At 46.1% G+C, this 20716-nt stretch overlaps 1 protein-coding gene across 2 annotated transcripts in view; it reads left to right on the forward strand.

Moving 5' to 3' along the window:
• Positions 1 to 20716, forward strand: part of LOC119174734 (uncharacterized) — a 138990-nt gene that overhangs the window by 102272 nt on the left and 16002 nt on the right. For both annotated transcript variants that reach the window (XM_037425767.2, XM_075895185.1), the window contains exon 3: positions 1339 to 1494. In XM_037425767.2, coding sequence (XP_037281664.2) covers positions 1339 to 1494 — 156 coding nt within the window. The remainder of the gene's footprint in view (positions 1 to 1338; positions 1495 to 20716) is intronic.

The raw sequence follows: 20716 nt of genomic DNA on the forward strand, positions 1-20716 counted from the left end.
GAAAGCATTGGGCAATCGCTCTTTTTGTCTTATCTCGAGATTGCGAAAGTGCGCCAATTGCACTTTGCGTTGTTGTTTTGTCTAGCGTGCATTATGCATCGCCCGCAGCTTCAGGTTTACGAAGGGTCAAAAAGAAAAACGGAACCTCGGAGAAGCTTATCGCAGGTTCACAGCCGTCAGGATGCGACCGTGAAAGATCGCGTGATTATGTCACAAAACGCACGAACGATCGCAGAGATTAGAGAGCCTCAAACATCTGTTTAGCGTAGACTTGTCTGACAGAAAAAGAAGTTAACAAAGCGACGTGCTCTGCGATTGTTTTTTGTTTTGTTATGTAGATTTCACTGTTTATTTAGCATAAGTAGCTAACTGCAAAGTATGTTGGTTTTTCATCCTAAATACCGTCCCTTCTTCGCGCACTGAGCACGCTGCGCTTTTATCTTGTCAAGAATATATCTCGCCAATCTCCCTATTTTTACTTTCCTACTAAGCTTACCTGCAAGCGCAAAACAAACAAGTAGAAAAAAGAGGAATGACTCTTGGGTGGTCTGACAGATGGCCTTACAAGTTGTCTAACTTCTGTAGAATTTAAACTCCGAAGATAAACCTCGTTTCACGGAATTCTGGACAAAATATAATAATTTATATTGCTTCTGGAGATGTTGCTGTCTCTGCTGACAAGCAAGATCTCGAGAAGCAACATGTTAGTGCCGTTGCGATATCTCTTGTGGTCCATGTTGGCTCAGATACTCAGGCTAAATTATGTTAGATGTCAGGCTTAATTAGATGTCAGGCAAGTTATTTTGCTGAGATTCATGCTAGTCGTAAACGTGGGTATTGACGCTCACGCCATTGGTTAATAACAAAGAAAATATTCGTTTAGATCCCGCAGGCTGCGCAGTTACGCCAATAATTCTAGCAAATATTGAAGACCGTGCGCGGACAGTCCAAAAAAAAAAAATTGTCCCCCAGCATCTTTATCAAGAGCAACTCAATTCATTTCTGTTGAGCTTTGAATATGAATCATGAGAAACAGTGCATATAGTGTTTTTTCCTCTGCTCACATTCCGATAAAAAAAAACGATATATACACCGCCTTAGGGACAGGTTTGCTACAGTTACATGCATTTAGGTGTGCCCAACTTTAATGAATCTTGACTGGCCTGCATGAAACTGACTAAAACAAAGGAAAAAACGGCAAGCACGATCACAGTGCTATTATCGTCTTTTTTTCTGTTTATCTCTTTAGTTCACATGCAGGCTACGTCAAGATGCATTACCAACTCTCCCAGCGAACCATCGCTCTGAAGTTCACCCAAATTCTTCATTTCCTCGCAGGCCAGCAGCAGCAGTTAAGGGCGTTCGCGAGTGCGTTTGGTCAACGACCTCCGTTCCTGGACCCGCTACGCGAATGGGATCACCTCCGGAGGAAAACGGCTGAACAGTGGGCACTGGACATCCCACGGAGGATACCCGGAGCAGGAGCACATCACGGTCAGTACATGTCACTGCGCATATCCCCCGCGGTGGTCTCGCGGTAGTGATGCTGAAATGCGAAGGTCATGGGTTAGAATCTCGGTAGCAGCGGCCGCACTTCTATGCAGCCGAAATACTTGAGTTCACTGTATTCAGAGTGATGGTCTCGCTAAAGAACACCAGATACCCGAAAACTCCGGAGTCCTCCACTACGGCGTCCCTCTTAATCATATCGGAGTTTTCGGGACGAGAAACCCAATAATTATTACTATAATATAACAATGCGCCAATATGGTATTGCCAATTTCTTCACGCCTGTCATCTATGCGTAGTCCCTAGAGTTTCACGACAGATGGCGCCACCTATGCTGAACATCCTGAAACTATGCAGATAAAAGGAAAAAAATATAATGTGCACACCAGTATGTTTATCACGTTACCAAGTCCCCGGCCTCTTCATCTTTCCATATATGCAAGCAAGCAAGCACATAAACACACACACACACACACACACACACACACACACACACGCACACACACACACACACACACACACACACACACACACACACACACACACACACACACACACACACACACACACACACACACACACACACACACACACACACACACACACACACACACACACACACACGGGCCGGCAGACACATGCTCACACTTATGTTGGACTCTCTGGAGAGTATGTGTGTGTACCTCCGCAGAAAACATAATCGGCGTGAAGGACCTCATAGCCTCTGAAGCCCTTGTTTTTAACCACGCGTAGGACAAAGATTGAGACGAATCGACGTCAAATTACATGTGCACTGAGGCCTAACGCCACGTTTTTTTTCTCACTTTTTTGAAGAAACAAAACAGGAAAGACACCATTTATGAGGCCCAGAACTGCCATCAAGGAGTCGCCGGTGCTGAACCGTATACACAGTTGATGTACGTTAGGTACCGCACGAGCTCTTAAGAATCTCCAAGGCAACCCCAGTCGACACAAGGTTTACATAGAAAATGAATGACGTGCACTTAGTTTTGCCAACCAGGCATGTAATACGAAGCACGGATGGTTGCCATGAAAGCGTCCCAGCATGAAGCTTTTTTGACCGCCAGAAACGCAGTGTAGGGGAAATTTAGCCTCACCGTAGGCCGTGTCTACCTAGAAGGATACTTTGTATCACCTGACCGCTACACGAATGCGTTCGAAGCCTTTGTGCATGTAGTGTTCGTTTTAACCGAAGTGTGCTAACTCGTCTGAGTCGAACGTGCGAAACAACAGGCGGCTCCGTGTTGCGCTAAGCTCCGTCAGATTAGCGCAACAGATTAGACTTTAGCTTCTTGTTGACACGGCTGTATTTACACGGCACCGCTCGATGCCATAATATTTACTATATAATAAGAGTAAGTATAACGACAGGAGTGTTATAAACAACTCTCTGACCAAACTTTTCAATCATGTTGCTTATTTTGCTTTAGTCTTCTATGATGTACATGTATCTGCTGAATATTTCGCTTCCTACGTGAAACAAAATGTTACCACTTTCTTTATTACATGAATAGTAGAATACGTCAACGTCTTCTGAAGGCACCAGTTGCTACTTTTCACAGAACATCGAAAAATAACACATCTCCACGGGACGGGATAAAAGCGTATAAAATCGCGCCCAAACTTGAAATCACCACGTACGAATCAGTAAAACAGTGGTTTTAATAGTCATGCTGAGTGGGGAAAAAAGAAAGCAAAATAAAAACACAAATTACGAAGTGAAGTCGAGTCACAGAATACTGTATATAGTCAGCGGAACGCCCAGTTTACATAAACACCAAATAAGTCCACACGACAGTATGCGATGTCGGGAATATGTAGCGACAAAGTGAATTCAACATGTACATATTTATATTTTTCTTGAAATCAGCAACTTTCTTTTTTTTGTTTAATCATGCATAATTTGTGACACGTATGTGCGCTAAACTGTCAAAGTGACCAGTTACTTTCGAATAAATTTCTATATATGCACGTTTGATATATTGTGATCTCGAGTTCATTGGGAGTGTTCAGGTATCATTGCAGTCACACATTTATCTGCGATTAACGCTTGCCTCTATCCCACGCTTGCTGAGGATCTGACGCAAAACATAATACATTAAGGGTATATTAAAAAAAAGAAATCAAGAGTGAAAGAAAATGTACCAAGTACATTGTCCTATATGAAGCAACCGATCCAACGGTCGTAAATGTGCTGGAAACGTGCGAGAGGCATAGTCTTCGCATGATCACACTTGGCATAGTGCACTAATATCCGGAGAGGCGAAAGTGGGACACACATAGGGGGACAAAGCAAACGCAAATCCAGGTTGCCAAATAACGTGCATGCACCCGCAGCGTGCTGTCTCAGCAGCGAATGAACGCAGTGCTACTTAATTTGAGACTAGCTTTTAGAGCACCACTGCTTAGGGCTTAAGGATGTGCTCGAGTTGACTTGTACGTGCAAAATACGATGCGCGTATACGACAGAGAAGTTTTGTCAGCGTGTACTCATTTGTCGTGCGTGTAGTATCTCGCGCTGTTGATCTCAATTACAAAATCGAAAGACCAACTAGCCCAGCTCTCCTATTATGTACTTGAGGTTTAGCTGCAACAGTCACCCGAACAGCAGCACTTGCACAGATGGGACACATGAATCCATGAGCGCACACGGCCGACTTCAAAACGGCCTCTACGAGTGGAGGAGGAGGCGCTCTTGATTCAAAGCGGTGAAGGAGGAAAGAGCGAGTGAATTAAAGAGAGAGAGGAGGAACAAAAGAAGTTCTTGCAAGCCAGGCAGGAAGATGGAGGGGAAGTGGGATACAAGATCGTTCGTAGGGGGCGGGAGTGATAGAGGCGGAGTACAGTAGCCAGCTAGGCCATGTAGGCCATGAAGTCCTCTGCGAGCGCGGCTGCTACGGTTGCTGGGGGAGGGGGAACGCGCGGAAAACGTGTATGGAGGGCGGGGGGTAGCAGAAGGGGAGGGGGGTTGGGGTTCACGAAAGTCGCCCTCATTGATGTCAGGAGCGTCGTTACACAGGCACGACGCAACGGGCCGCTTGAAAACTGCAGGTGAATTGCGCGACGAAGGAGAGTGAGTGCAAGAAAGAGAGAAGGCGATCAAAAACGACCGTGCATCCAACGATACATTCATACATGCGCAAAAATGCGCGTCGCGTCCTTCTCCAGGACGCTGTAACGCATATACATACTACGCTACCGCTTCTGTGCTCGCCTTTCTTCGCGCTCCAAAGTGAAAAGCCGTGTTCTACATCATCGGCGAGTTGAGTATCGCGCCGTGGTCGGCCGAGAGAGGGGGGCTGGGGGAAGGCAGAGGGTACGCGGCGCTGTATATAAAGGACGTACACATAGATAGATGCGTCGAGATGTTGTACACGCATAGTACTGCGTAGCGTATGTCGAGGCATAAGGATGCAGGTTATGGAGAGCGCATTTTGTCGCCCGCGAAGCGCTGACTTGATCGTGGGGCTGGGAATTCTACATGTGCGAGCAAGAGAGCGGTGGGAAACGACAGACGACGGCCGGTATTCGCTGATGGATATAAATCCTGCATGGCATTCGCGGGAACAGTCGAGGCGCTGGCGTGCGCTAGAGTATACACACACATTGTGCGTCAGGTGGCAGTGTTAAACATGAAAGAGAAATGGTGAAACAGAATAGAGATGATGGTGGATGGTGATGGTGAGGCCGTACATGCGCGCTTTATTAGCATATGTAAGAACAAAAACTATGAGTAGATGTTCTTTCTGTGACGGTGTTTAGGGGTAGACTTCCTCACTGGGGAATATTCTTGGGGAATTCATGGAAGGGTGTAGGGGATAAAAGGGATTCGAGAGTTCCAATTTCTTTTTTTTTATTTTTATAGACTGCTCACGCTTACGGTTGTAAGGCAGGTGTTGAAATTATGTGACCCTTCATATAACTACAGTGTACTTGAAATCTACTTAGAATAAACTGTGTTTTTGTCGAAGGAAGATACCGGACCACGTGTTGTGGCCCCCAGTACGCTCGGTCTAACAACAACGTACTGGAAATCTTTCAATCAACAGTGAAGCATAACTTGATAGCTCATTGCATTATATACTAGCTTTCTATGCTCGCTCGTCAAATCATGTCTAATCAGGTGCTGTTGGCCGTACTCTTGCCGTAGATTACGCCAATAACCTGGTACTCCTCATATCGTACTATGTTTATGTTTATTATTAAAGTACCCCATGTTCCATCCTTCGCGACGACTTTGGAAATGGGCGCGAGAAACATAAGTATGTCATTCTGTTGTTGTTTACTGAACTTTTAGATCGCAGACATTCAGTCTGGAACATATAACACGCTTCCTCATCTTAAGGTATGAGATACAGTAGAACCATTCCGGTGACACCCGAGCTGATTAATTGCGCTAAATGCGTTAATTTGAAGGCAAAAACTCAAGATATCTCATCAAATATGAAAATTGACCGTCGGCGTCTGTGTTGCTGGGCGTGAACACGAGGGATAAAAAAATAACTAAATAACCACCGCGTGATCAGTCGCCATATGAAATCACTGTGGCGTCGCAGATCACTTAAAGTCTATAGTGTCATCATGGCATCTCGTTACGTGACATGACGTCATCGCGTGACATCATCGCTTGTTCGAATGCGCGCGCTGACACTCAAGGCAGTACAAAGCGACGTGAAGTGGAATAGCTTGCAATGCTTCTATCATGGAGGCAGCGAAAGATCACTTTAGATGCAGAAGGAAGGAGAAAAAAATCCGGACACCTCCTTGAAGTGAATGATGACGAGCGCGCGAAGCAAGGTCTTAAGGTTCATAATGTTTACGTTGCAGTCGCCGACTAGTATAAATGATAAACGGACGGCAGGGGTGGTCATGCATTGATCTGTCATATACTTGACTGATGTGCACATACACAAATGTTTTCGTGTTTCGTTGTGCAGGAGGGCAGTTTTGGTTTCGCGTAGCGTGACGAACTCCGACAAGGCTAAGTCCCAAGGAGCTTCGCTCTTAAATTCCAAAGCCCAAATTTTGGGGAAGAGAAACCCAATAATTATTACTATAACAATGGGTTGATATCGTATTGCCCATTTCTTCACGCCTGCCATCTACGAGTCGTCCTTGGAATGGCGATTTGTAACCACCTCATATTTTCTCATATTTTCTCATATTTTCTCATAATTTTTTTCGGTCGTGTATTGAATGATTTGTGCAATTATATATCTATAGTGTACTCTATGTAAATTACAAAGTTATGTTAATCTGTATGCATGTATTATGAAGGTAATCTATATGTACTGAGCTATTTAGTACATCCGTTGGTGTATATTTTTTTTTGTGTATGGTTTGTACGCAAGACGTGGTTATTTGTAGTGGGCTCACATTTTCCTTCGGGCCCTGTACTAAGTGATTTATCTGTTCAGTACATATTTTTTTCCTTCTCTTGTTGTTGTTATTGTTGTTGTCTGTTTATGTACTGAGAACACCGTTGTACGCTGGTGCCAAAACGGGGGCCCGCAGCTTCGTCAAGCTATCCTTGCGATGGCTTTTTCTGCCGGCCTCCGGCATTGTGTACTATGTACATGATGTCAATAAAGTTCACTGTTCACTGTTCACTGTTCAAATGAGAGATGAGAGGCTGATGATAATCACTTTAGAATAATCAGTACGTCACCCTGCAGAGGGTTAGTGGAATGGGGTAGATTGAAAGTTAGAAGAGCAAAGAAATAGCGAGAGAAAGTTTTCGGAGGAGGGTGAGGGAGGAACGACACATCTACGGAGGAGAAGAAAATTTCAGCCAGTTGCATGCTGCGAAAACCGTCGGAGAGTAAACCTGTAATCGCGATAGGGTTTGTGATCGGCTAGCAAGGACACGGTGTTGTCGTGAATCCACCGCTAGATTTGAAATACGCACCCTCACACATTTGGGGCATTATCGTCGTGATAATTTCGTTTTATATCTTCATTGACTACCCATCTACTCGCGTGCACCAGAGCTGAACGCACTACTGCCACCACCATCACCACCGCTACTACTACTACTACTACTACTACTACTACTACTACTACTACTACTACTACTACTAATTCTACTACTACTACTACTACTACTACTACGACTACTACTAATTCTACTACTACTACTACTACTACTACTAATTCTACTACTACTGCTACTACTACTATTACTACTACTACGACTACTACTAATTATTCTACTACTACTACTACTACTACAGAGGAGGGAGGGATCGACTCACGGCCTAAGAAGCTTCGCCCCTTAAATTCGTAGCGTGCGCGTTCACTAAAAGCGGACTGAGGGTCTTAGTGTCGTTTCCTACTGGAGCATGCCAATTGCTGCACTGAGAGACACAAGACTCGGATGGGACACTATAAGACCCTCAGTCCGCTTTTATTGAACGCGCACGTTAGGAATTGTGTACACATGGTCCCGGCAAATAGTGTAATTTTTGACATTATGCAAGCATGCGTGTGACCCACTGGTTAAGGCGCATGTTCTCGCGGCGCGATGGGCGCCTTGTTTCAAACCCTGCGCCGCTAAGAAAACCACTGCGTTATGCATTTCTTTCCTTACGGTGGTGATTGTGAGAGAGACGGACAGACAGTTTCTTGTGAAGACGGCACTGAAAAGCTCACGAATTTCATATGTTCACGATTGAGGGTAGTATATAGGGGTTCTGCGGCACTCGTTTGTATCTTGTTTAGAAAAAAGTTGTTAACTATTTAGAGTACGAGGTACTCTATACTATAAGAGAGCATATATAGAGCCGTCCCGTGGGGCTCGTGCGCACGGCAAAGTGTGCTTAGAAAAAAGGGTTAACAATTTAGAGTACTTGGTACTCAACTATGGGAGAGAATATAGCCGTCCCGTGGGCCTCACACTTGATAAGTGTCTATTCGGACACTGCTATTGTACTCAATAGAACATAGCAGTAGCATGCATTTCACCAAGTTAGTTCCCCACGGCTTTGGATGAAGTCACTTTAGACACGCAGCGCTATCTCTATGTCCTGGTAAACAAACGTCATGATCACCCTGCTTATTCAAAATGTGTGCAATCAGTTACATTATTAACACTGATGATTTTCAGGTTGGTAGTAAAACGTAAATACAGTGCTTTTTCTTCGATGTATAATCTTTAAGCAAGCATCACATCACGAGTTTGTGGTATACGAGCTTCCGATATAAGATATATAGAGGAAAAATGTGTGTTCGGTTTTGGGCTTGCGGGAGCCAGAATATTAAGATATCTTCGCCTTAGTCGTGCCAAACCTCAAGAAACAGCGAATCTGGGCGGTCTTTCGTGTTTATTTTCTCTTTCTTTTCCTCTCTCCCCCTTCTCTCATTCCTTCTTTATGTGTCTTGCTCTCCGTTTCTTCTATTTCTCTTTCGTGTCTATTTCTTTCTACCCCTGCTCTCTCTGTCTGCTTCTTTCCAGATCTTTCATCTTTTTTTTTCTATTTCTTTCTCTCTTTTCCTTGCTTGTTATGTTTCTGTGTAGTGATTTCATCGCCCATCAAAGTTACGGCATCCCACGCCGGATAAATCGACCCATCCTAAAAGCACGTGCCGGGAGCACATGTGCGGGGAACGAAGCAGGAGATGAAGAAGAGGGTGAAGAGAGAGCGCGCAAGCCCAGTTAAGGCGTTGTGCGTGCTATGCGCCGAGAATACAGGGTCAAGTCGATGCAAGGCGTCAAATAAGGTATGGGCCGTCCAAGATGATGACAGTTTTTTTGTTTACACCTCGTAGCGAACCTCACGCTTAAACAGGTTCGCTATTAAAACATGGGTTTCACCTTCGAGTCGTCTATTGTTAATAAATGATGGACCTTATGAGTTTTTTTTTCACAAACTATTGTAAAATTTGCGCCACTGTCTTCATTCGACCACTTTCTAAGAATACCTGCAAAATCAGCGCAACATCAAACCGCGGAGGCTAAGCAGCTGCCGCAAGGATGACACGCCGCGGTGGCGATGCCGTGATTTCGACTTGCGTTCGGGCCACGCACGAAATTGCGGCCGAATCAGCAGAACTTGGCTTTCGCAAGCTCGTTTTCACATCCGTAAGCCGGTGTCACTACTGCATCGCGATTGGCTTAAAATGTTCTCTTACGAACTTTTCAGCAAAAGGTTCTTTTCTTTTGTGTGAATACGATTCACAATGCATTCGAGTGAAGGATGCTGGGTGTGGGAAAGGGCATGGGGAGTTGCGCCGGTACTTTTTTCTTTGGGTGTGTGTGTGTGTCGACTCGGATTGCTGCTCCAATCTGGCAAGGCCGGTGGGCTTGCGCTCTGTTTCCTCTCAATCGAGAGCTCAAGGGAGCATCTCCCTGCCCAACAATGGAAACCAGGGAGTTGCATTCTTTTTACTAGTGTTTTCCCCTTTGTATGATTTTACCACGCTGCATCCCCGATACGCGCACAGCTATTCGCAGCTCCCGGACAGTCTTATTAATGCTGCTCTGAGCGGACGATACCGACGCCACTTCGGGGATCGCCCAGAGAGATAGATGGCTGCTTAAATAAAAAACAAAAAAAAAACCCACAATGATGCAACAAATATGACGTCATGGCAATGGAGAAATGAGAGTTTAATGGAAAACAGTCTGCAGGGGAAGTGCCTCGCGCGTGCGAGCTATAGGAAGTCAGCGTGATTGTAAATAAGGTTGAAGGAATCACGTCCTTCATTTCGCTTGTTCACAGAGAGTTGCAAATAAGCGGTTCTTCCTCTCCTTTGTTTTACCTTTTTTATTAGGCCGTCAGAACTTCAAATGCAAATAGGAGACTCAGCCTAAGCACTTAAGTGCTATATGTTATCGGTTGACACTCACGACACGCTAGAATTGAACACTAAAAGACACACTGAAGCAGACGCGAGCGTGAACTTTGTGTCCTACCTGTGCTTCAGTGTGTCTTTTAGTGTTCAATTCTAGCACGTCGCGTGTGTCAACCATGTACAACCAACTAGCCCCTACCCTGGCCCTTCTATACGTTATCGGGCAGATGGCGGAGAAGACAGACAGTTGTGTAGAGACTCACTAATCATCAACCAAGCAGCCTAAATACTTACCCACCTGTTGTTCTCGCCCTGTTTTTTTTTTTGAATTTCATCTCAATCTTGCGTATTTCCTGTTGACAGTAATGCCCCAATGATCGCTTCCTTTGACTCGATAACGACATCGCCTAGCTCGCCATAACCTAGCTTGCGTCTAATTAGCGTGCTTAATTACCAACGAGCATACTCGGTGAGGGTACGTTTTTTTGAAGATTTTTCCTTGCGTCCGGCACAAATTTGAGAGCTTTAGAACAAGCATTGATGGTGCAATTCTGGTAGCACATAAAGCTCAGTGTTACTCGCTTTAACTAGCTCAGTGTTACTAGCACATAAAGCTCAGTGGTAGCACATAAGCTCAGTGTTCGCTCGCTCGCTTGCTCGCTCGCTCGCTCACTTCATTGTCCGTGTCTACAGCCGCTAGGTGAAACGCAACACGAATTTCTCTTACAGTAATCGATTCTTGTTTTTGAATAGAATAACCGCTTTTTCTTTCTGTACTGCAGAACGTATAGAAATGAAGCAGTCTAGGTAACATGAATTTCAATCTCACCAAAGCAAACCAGTTAGAACGAAGACTCACAGTTTTCCGAATTCAATCGCCTAAGACAACCACAAGGCGAAAGCCATTTCCTTTTCATTCTCGTTCTCCGTATTGCTCCTCCAAGCCCCTTCTTCAAAGCTTTATGCATGCACCTAACGGGATTTCCAACAGCCTCCGTGATCAGCCCACACACGAACAAGGGAGGAAGTCTTGTGATGACGTCGTCGTGTAACCTCCAGGGTCGTATACGTCGTATGGGGACGTCATCACGCGATGACGATTTTTTGCATCACTGGTGTTTACGCCGATAGCCTCTTTTCATGTTTGATGAGGCATGCAGATCTTTCGCCTTAAAGGTTCCCGGGAAGGTAGCCCCATCTGGAGAAAACCGGTAATCCATCGTACGGGTAAGCACGCAAGTACACACAAGCACACAAGCACACACAAGTACAACGGAGACCTGGAAAGCGTCCACTCATCTAACGGTGTGCTGCCTCCCGCTGAGTGTTCCCGCTTGGACCGAAGCAGTCACAGCGAAATAGGAGGGGGCGGCCTATTTGGCAGGTCCATTTGTCAAGAGCGCGTCGCCCGCCTGCCACGCTCTGTAGTCTTCTCGAAGGATACCAGACGAGTACTGCCGACGTTTATGGGCGTCACTCATCGATGACAACCCCACTCTGGGCTTTCGACACGCGACCAGCGCTTGATGGAGCCAATTTTTGCGCATAGTATAGATGGCTTACATTGATGTCACTGAAAGTGTCATGCTGGAGCAATGCATGTTGGGACACCGCGCTTTTGATGTCACGTTAATGATAGCAGTACATCACATGCAAGTTATTTAGTTGGTAACACACAGAGACCAATCATACTGTGGCCACGTCATTACTTTCTTGTAACGTGTCAATCGTCACGTAATGCTGCTCTTTATGTCATAAGAACCAGCACGTTGAAGTATCGGTACGTCAGAAACGTGTGTCCCTGACGTCACGTGCAAGCTATCAATATCAAGCGACACAGACATCCCACGCGCTCAACACAGGCGCACGCAGTCACAGACCTAAGCCTTCCACGAACGTAGAACATTCCGATGGTCAAGATTTTCGAGTTGTTCGTAAGCACCCGTCTAGACGACCAACCTCTGTCTGTCAAGAGACAGCGTAAACATCGACCACGCCTTTTCTCGGCTCACTGCGTTGTGCTCTTGCGCTTGCAGGCGTGGCTCTGTGGACTTACGACTTCGCGGGGAACTTAGCTGTGCACCTATTGCATCTACCGCTTTTTTACTTGTGTAATTTCTTTTCGCTCTCTCGTCATTCTTGGACTAAGTCCCTTCATAGTCTTCTAACGCACCTAGCCCTTGCAGACGCCTGTATAGTCTAACCCAGATAAGCCAAATACGAAGGATCTCACGCAAATGTTCCAAGTCGATGCGGCTTAACTTGATATACAAAATAATGCATCGAAAATATATTCAAAGTGTCTTCAGCAATGTTATATATACCCAGCAGTTCGTTATGCAGTATGTGGTTTCGATAAGTGTGGGTTCGACTGTGTATGCTTTACTCAGGTAGAATATACAGAGCATGCATGAGAAAGAACAATGTTCGTGGTTGATCACACAAACGCTGTCATTTATAAAGAAAGAAAGAAAGAGAGAGAAAGAGAGAGAGAGAGAGGGGGGGGGGTTACGCCCGCCGTGATTCTTGAGCAACGTTGAAACGACTGCGCGCCCATTGAACCTACGCACAGCTAAGCATTGTTTAACGGAACTGTCGAGGTTCTTCTCAACCATCAGTCATCGTTCCATCCGCATAGCAATTACGAGTCTCTCTCCAGGTCACGGAAAAAAGGTTAAACCTATATCGCACTGGCCACCCTGTTTGCCTTATAGCGTTCATTAACTCTCTTTCTTCTGGCTTATCATTGCTCCTTCAGCAGTGAACCCTCCGGAGCTCTTCCTTTTGAATTGTCCTCATTGAACGGACTGAGTAACAAACGACCGGTAGCCCGCAGAATCCAACGTCTCCTTACAATGGCCCACCACGTTGAGAGCACACAATGACCCGTTCATTGTGCTGCAAGCTCTGCCGCAATGACCGTTAAGCCTCCTGAGGTTTATGGTCGTTGCGGGGAAGCTTTGAGGTCTGCCGGTGCTTTTGCAAGACTGTACGTGCTCAAGACTCTTTGTTCGCTCGGGCCTCCTGCACTGCTGTGCCCTCTGCAGACGCTTTTGGAAAGCTGGGTTATCTGGAAAGCAGTGCTACTTTTATTTACCTTTTGCTATGTTGTTTACAGGTCTACTAACAATCACGCAACATCGACGCTGTCTTTATGAGCAGCTTATACTGCTTCCGTAGTTCTGAATAAGGTGATATCACTCATAGGATGTACTTCTCTCAGAAAATCATTGATCGAGCTTTCACGTGGCCGCCATAACAAAGAAAAACAAAGCATGACTTCCTTGAAAGCCGCCAAGATTTATTGCCGTATGATGATCGCAGATAGAACGCCTACAACAAACTTGCCGCTTGCGAGCTCATATCGTAGAGTGCCGAATGTAGACGCAAGCAGAAGCACTCTTGCCAACCAAAAAGGCGAGAAACTTCGAGATGGTGGGAATATCCCTGCCAGCCACCACATTGATAAAGAATCTTGACAAAATTTCTGCCTGTGCCCCCCCCCCCATCCCCCTCAGCGAAACAGAACTGTAAACTTCACGCAAGAAGCCCATGGCACAAGCTCCAGTTCATCTTCACCGAAGTCAGATAGACATCCCCGATCCGGCACACCCTTGCTTTGCTCCGGCTACACACAGAGAGAGACAGCTGGGGAGGAACCGGTAGCAGTACATAGATCACCGCACCTTAAAATCAAATTACCTGAAACCTCGCTCACGCTTCTACCGCGTCGACCTCCTCCTTCTCAACGGGAAGGCGAAAACATTAGAGAGAATTCAGGAAAGGAGGCCTTGTAGATGTTCTCCGAAAGCGACGCAGCGCCTCGACTATATATACTGCTGTTCTGGTAGCGCGAAATGAAAAACGTAGACGCAAAAGGAAGAGACGAACCTCTTCTTCTCTAACAACGGCTTGTTGGGAGCTTGGGAGACAGAGAGACCCTGGTAGGACTTCCAACACACTCCATCTTTCTCCCGTATCTCTATCTCTCTCTCTCTGAACTCAGTGTCCTGAAAACTAGTCAGGCGGGAGCCACCGAATCTCTCTATGCGGAGAAAGGTAGAGGTGTGTACGAACGTACGCGCGGCCACTGCCTTCAGGCGTCGTATAACAAGTGAAAAAACACGCCGCCGCCGCCGCCTGCTTTAGCTACAGCAGGTACCTCCTTTTGCACCGGCAGGGCGATGCGCTCATGAACAAACGAAGCCGAGTTAAGGGAAGGCCGCGCGTGGGGAAGATAGACGCACGAGCCACAGACAAGCTAGCAGTGGAGAACTAAAGAAAGTGTGCTGCAAGGAGGGCGAAACGGGGTAGGGGAGGTAGAAAGAGGAGGGGGTGGGGTTGACTGGTGCTTCAATGTAGCACCTCCCACCCCCCCCCTCTAGGTACCGGCACGAGCGCGTCGTGAGCTGTGAAACCCGGTCCTATTACTCTTCATTCGCTCCAATCGAAACTTAATGGCTGCTTTGTTTCGATTACAGTTCTCTCTTTTGCTCGAGAACTCCTTAGTATCACACATCTTCTCCCCTCTCCACCCTGCGTCCCTAACCCCAAGAAGCCGCCCATTTCTGGCGCCTTCCTTACAGCTCGCTATTGAAAACGACAAGTAAAATAGCCGCAGAAAGATAAAGGAAGAAAAGAAAGAAACGGAAAAGTTGTTCTAAGGGGAGAGAAGATGTGTAGGAAAAGAAGAAGCTATGGTGGCGTGATCATTTCATTCGAAAGGTGTCCTTTGTGCCCTCGATGAAGTATTTTACCCCGGCGGCCGCTCGCCGCTTCTTCAGCGTGTGTGTATGCTGCAGTTTTCTCAATGGGACCAAGACTTTTTGCGTTCTTTTTTTCATACTTGTCCGAAATTTTCAAGCGTGAATTATTGAAACTTGTACGTTTGCCATGATTTTGCGTGCTGGGCCGTCAACTAAGGTTACGTTTACCGTGTTTCATGCTGTTAGTATATAGCCTGAGTAAGTTGTGCCCCCGATATATTTTGTAAGACATATTGGAAACACGTTATATTAGCACTGCAGGTTACGACACAACTACATCCTTATTTTGCTTAACATCTCTTTACGCCTTTTCCCTTTGTAGAGTTCGCAGTATACATAGCGTTTATTATTCTAACTGTTAATTCTAGTTCAATCAGCACGGCTTGGACTTCGCCTACACCACGTGAAAGCAGTTGTTATGGCGCACTCTCTTTAGTAGCATTGATTGCTACTACTCCGTAGTGGTAACCCCAATGCATTACCTTTCCTCAAGCAGTCTTCGAGATTACATTATCACTCCGGGCTACACATGTCCTGTTTTCTTCTTTATGTATAACGCAGTTGCGATTTAGATCACAGACGCTATGCAAACTTATCAGAGCAACTGTATTCGACTAATCGCGTCGGGGTGTTGGAAGTAACAGAAATTTTCAATTCACTTATCTTCGGCCCTCGGTCGGTCTTCGCGCTTCAAAAACACAAACATCCTCTCCAAGAGGTCACAATTTCTGAGCACGTTCATCCTCTTCGAATAAGGAGTATAAAGCGGACTGAGATCCTCTGCAAAATAAATCAGTGTTCCCCACTGAATGATATGGTTTGTTCGCCTCGGTACCTCCGAAAGCAATTTGAAAGACCTAGTTTCCGGTAAGCTCTTTTGTCTTCGGTTTCCAGTGGACAGCAGGTCCTCTGCTGCCCCTTGTCGGCAGATTAAAAGCGCCCGTGATGTTGCGCTCACGAAACCATTGCTGTTTCGGTTTTTCGGAGGGCGCCTTCGGCCGGGTCTTGTTTCTTCACCTCAGGGTCTCACACACACCGACCCACTCTTCCTCTAACGCACTCTCACACTCATTCACTTTCAAAGCGCCTTCCCTTGTTAGCGAGCAGTGTGGTGTCGAACTGCGGGCCGCGATCTGTTACTATTAAAAGGACACTTCGGCAAACCGTGTTGGTCGACTCACGCGGAGTCTCAGCGAGGGGTGAGTTGTAACAAAGAATGATGATGGAAAGATGGCGGAGTAATATAAAGAAAAACAATAAAGACAGATGGTGTCCGGGAACGGACGGTGCTCTTGAACCCTGCTGGACACTATATAGAATTAGTTCAGCGAATCAAGGAAAATGAAAAAAAGTAGGCATTAGAGAAAAATTCCAAAACGTCAGCGAGGAAAGGAAGAGGAGCAGAGCAGACGATCAAACAGTGAGATGAATCAGTATTACAATCAGCGCAAAAAGCTTGGCAAGTTGGTACGTATACGTACTTACTTTAGACAAAGTGGGTATTTATACAACAAATTGGTATTATGATGATCGTTAAGAAGTGCTAACGTGCTAACGTATATGTTGCCATAAAATCTCATTCAGCTTACCTGCGTGAAGTCAATGAACTTTTTGTGACGACGAATGTTTTATCTAAACAGCATGTGGAGTTGTTATAATACTGTCCCTTCTGTCGTCCATTGTCTGTCGGCGTCTGTGAACTATCTCGTTGGCAGTGCGTTAGAAATATCGGTAGAACAGCAGAAACAAACTTCCCGGCGACTATTATCCACTGACGTAACAGAAGTCTTACGTGCGGAAATTCATGAAAAGAAAGCTATGTCTATATAGAAAGCAAGAATTTTGACAGTTTGCTCATTGTTTATTGCATTTTTGTAACGCTCAACACTTCTGTTTGCGCACTGACGTCAGTACAGGGCTCACTTAGCTTGTTAGGGTGTTTTTTTTTCTTGTTTTTTTGCCAATCACAGCTTGCATGTTTCGGCAAGTGTCAAACTCCTGTGGAAATTTCAGTGCATGAATGCCTGAAGAATGTAAAGTAAAGCGTTTGCCTAGAACGTAACACGTGCCATAGCAAAAAATATTGAAACAAGGGCAAGCACAGGGTTGTGCGGCGAAATATCGCACACATCCATACTCGGGGTGCGTGTGAAAATCACAAACTAAAGTGACTTCTTTCGCGGGTATACTTGGTGGGGGAAAAAAAGAAGCATTATACCGAAATAATCCAACCGAAATCGCAGATTCGGAATAAAAAAAAAAGCTAGTTTGGAGTAAATGTTTGACATAAAGACCAGACTATTTTTTTTTTGCTCATAATCTTGAGGCTCCTCTGGTTGTGTAACGCAACACCGTGAAACTGCGAAGTCCGAAATTCCCTCAGCTGTTTTTGTCATGCTTAGCGATCTTCGCCACTCGCGAAGGACCAACGCAAAAGAGAAAAAAAAAGAAAGAACAAAAGGGTGAATTCTGCCAGCCACCTTCTCACAGTACGCGGTAGACCAAAGAGAGAACCCTTAAAAAATCATTCTATATGAAATTAAAACGCAACAAGGGCACAGGAGCCAAACTTCAGTTTCTTTTTTTTTTTTTCACCGGGAACTCAATCGCATGCATGCAGGCTGGTGCCTTCGAAAATCATGGTCGCACAGATTCAACGAGCAAAACAATGAGGACATGCGTTGAACAATGTACATACGATGTGCGCATCAACCATGAAAAAAAAATTGGGAGTGGGTGAGGGAACTGCAATATGTCAACGAGCAAATACTGAATAAGGATGAACCAAGTAAAACAATGGACTATGTAGGAAGACGCACGTACGCACGCACGTAAATACGTACGATTGTGTCATATGACGACACGAATAAAAAGTCCCAAGTTGTTGAAATAAACGGGGTTCAGGACATAAAACCGTCATACGCAAACTCAGAAACGAAAGAAAAAATACCTTTATCATCCCATTGGCAAATGCTTATATTTCGTTCGACATGCCTGCAAGAAACTTCAAGTGAAGAAAAAAAAACAGAATTGTGGTCGTATAAAAGCCAGGCCGAAAAAAAAAAACTGTTATGCGAGATCGCGCCCAACTGCTCGAGTGTTTGGCACCAAGTGTAAAAAATAACTAATAATACTTAGCCAAAGTTAAAATACAAAAATTGAAAGAACTTCTCGAACAAACACCAAAAGGACGCCGCATCACGATATGTATAGCGCGAAAGGAAAACGACGACGTAGAGACAAGAAGTACACGAAAGACACGAGCGTGTCTTTCGCGTCCTTCTTGTCTCTGTGTCGTCGTTTTGTTTTCGCGCTATAACTATCGTCATGCCATGCTAGCCCAAGCTGCCACACTTCTAAGACGCCGCATCGCCGCAATCCTAAACGAAAAGCAAAGTCTGTGCATTATGACGTAAGAAGGACTGGGAAGCCTCATTGGCGTCGGAAGGAGTGTCGCCACGAACAAACCCCCCAGCTCATCCTCGCCTCCATAAAGCACGTATATAGTTGCTTTATACGGCGTTGTAGCCACGTGCGCGCCTCCTAACCAATCACTGTCCATTTCGACGCCCACTCTCTTAACACGGGCACCCTTCCCGCACTTTCAAAGACACGACTGCTACTGCACACCACTGCAGCTTCCACGCTTGTTTCTACTTTCGTTACTTTGAACGCGTGTTTTATAAGTGAGTTTTGAAATGGGGAAAGGAAGAAATAAGCGCAGTTCCGTTTCTGCCTCTCTCTCAATGAAGGGCACCTCCACAGTTCTGCGCAGGGGATGGGGGTAGGGAGGGATTAAAAAAGGATATGGAGGAATTAAACGTATAGGTATAAAGAGAGGAGCAGGAAGAGAAATAGGCGATGGGACAGCCAAATACGGAAGTAAGGAGAAGATAGGAAAGATGGACACGGTCGCAGAAGTCCGAGGACGCGGCAGCACTCAGCGACTCGAAGCTCTTGTCGGCATCAGGAGATGGCGTAGGGCGACTCAGTCGGCCAGATCGCGGGTGCACAACCGGTCGGCACGGAATCTAGCGAGCGAGTCTCTGTAGTCTGAACGCGTGTTTAAACTGAAGGTTTGTAGACGCCTAAACATATTCCCGCGAACTCCGAATGCGCGCAGTTACGCTGTAGAGCCGCGTGCTCGCCTTCCTAACCAATCGCTGTTCGTTTCGACAGTCACTCTCTCCACACACTCTTTCCCACACGTTCGGTAACACGACTGCTACTCTACGCTGCTGGAGTTTCCACGCATGTTTTTTAAGAGCGAAGCTCCTTAAGGCGTGGGCTGGGCGTCCCCTGTATGTAGCCACCTCTCGTTCAGTTCTTGCAGTGTTCACTAGATGGCGGTACTTGTAGCTGACGGCATTAAGTATTACGGTAGCCACCGCCCGATCTAAAGGGTACAGCCATATCCATCCGTCCGTCCGTCCATCCGTCCGTCCGTCCGTCCGTCCATCCATCCATCCATCCATCCATCCATCCATCCATCCATCCGTCCGTCCGTCCGTCCGTCCGTCCGTCCGTCCGTCCGTCCATCCATCCATCCATCCGTCCGTCCGTCCGTCCGTCCGTCCGTCCGTCCGTCCGTCCGTCCATCCATCCATCCATCCATCCATCCATCCGTCCGTCCGTCCGTCCGTCCGTCCGTCCGTCCGTCCATGCAAAAGATGCAAGATGTTATAAACTAGACGGCGGTACGTGTAGTTGATTATGAAAGATGCGAGGTGTTATAAAATAGGAATGATGCCACATATGGCGCGTGTCATCGTTCGATATAGTGCGGCGACGTACGCTAGGGGGAGCGTTGCAATAAAATCGAGTGGGCAAAATGTACGGAGGATTCATGGTTTACCAGGTTTACCTCCGGAGCTTCGCCCACTCATCATCATTCACTTCGTGGATGTGGCGGCACTTTTTAAATATTTGTTACCTTGTTTGTCTATGCTTTGCTAAGTTCTCTTTATGCCTGAGCGTATACTAGCGTGAGATCCGGGCTCGCGAAGTTACACTGTGAAACGTGAAAGCAGACTGTAGGAGACTTTAGAGGATGGAGAACACACAATTAAAGAAAAGCGAATAAACAAAGCACGGGGCGAGTAATGGTGTGCATGAGTGAAGAAGCGGGACAAACATGCGCAGAATCGGCTGATGAGGTTAGAACGAGCTTCTGTCGATGCGGGTTTGCGCGTTAGGAAGCCCAAAGTAAGAACAGGGACTGAGAGAGCGGAAAACAAAGCAGGGAAGAGTTCGAAGTATCGGCCGCAGTGGGCTCTCGGGATTGCATGAAAAAAAAAAGAAAGTAAATAAACAGAGGTGCGCGGAGAAGACTATACTGCTTCGGCACCAACTGTACTTCGCCGAAAGGGCGTTGGTTTCCGGCACTGATTTTACTTCGCGGTAAATAAATGAAGGTTCTCGCAAACAAACTGTGAGCTTGCTGGAAGTGAAGTGGCATAGACGGAGACTGTGCAACAGAGGAGTCAAAAACAGGAAAGAAACGAAAAAAAAAAGAATCGGGCGGGTTACTAAAGAAGAGTAGCAGCCACGGATTGTAGGACCGGGTTAGAACACAGTGTCTACCGGAGTATGTGCAAGGTTTACTCAAAAGGCGGGCAATGGCAAGA

Source organism: Rhipicephalus microplus, chromosome 5 (assembly GCF_043290135.1).
Source record: "Rhipicephalus microplus isolate Deutch F79 chromosome 5, USDA_Rmic, whole genome shotgun sequence".
In the NCBI taxonomy this organism is placed as follows: Eukaryota; Metazoa; Arthropoda; class Arachnida; order Ixodida; family Ixodidae; genus Rhipicephalus; species Rhipicephalus microplus.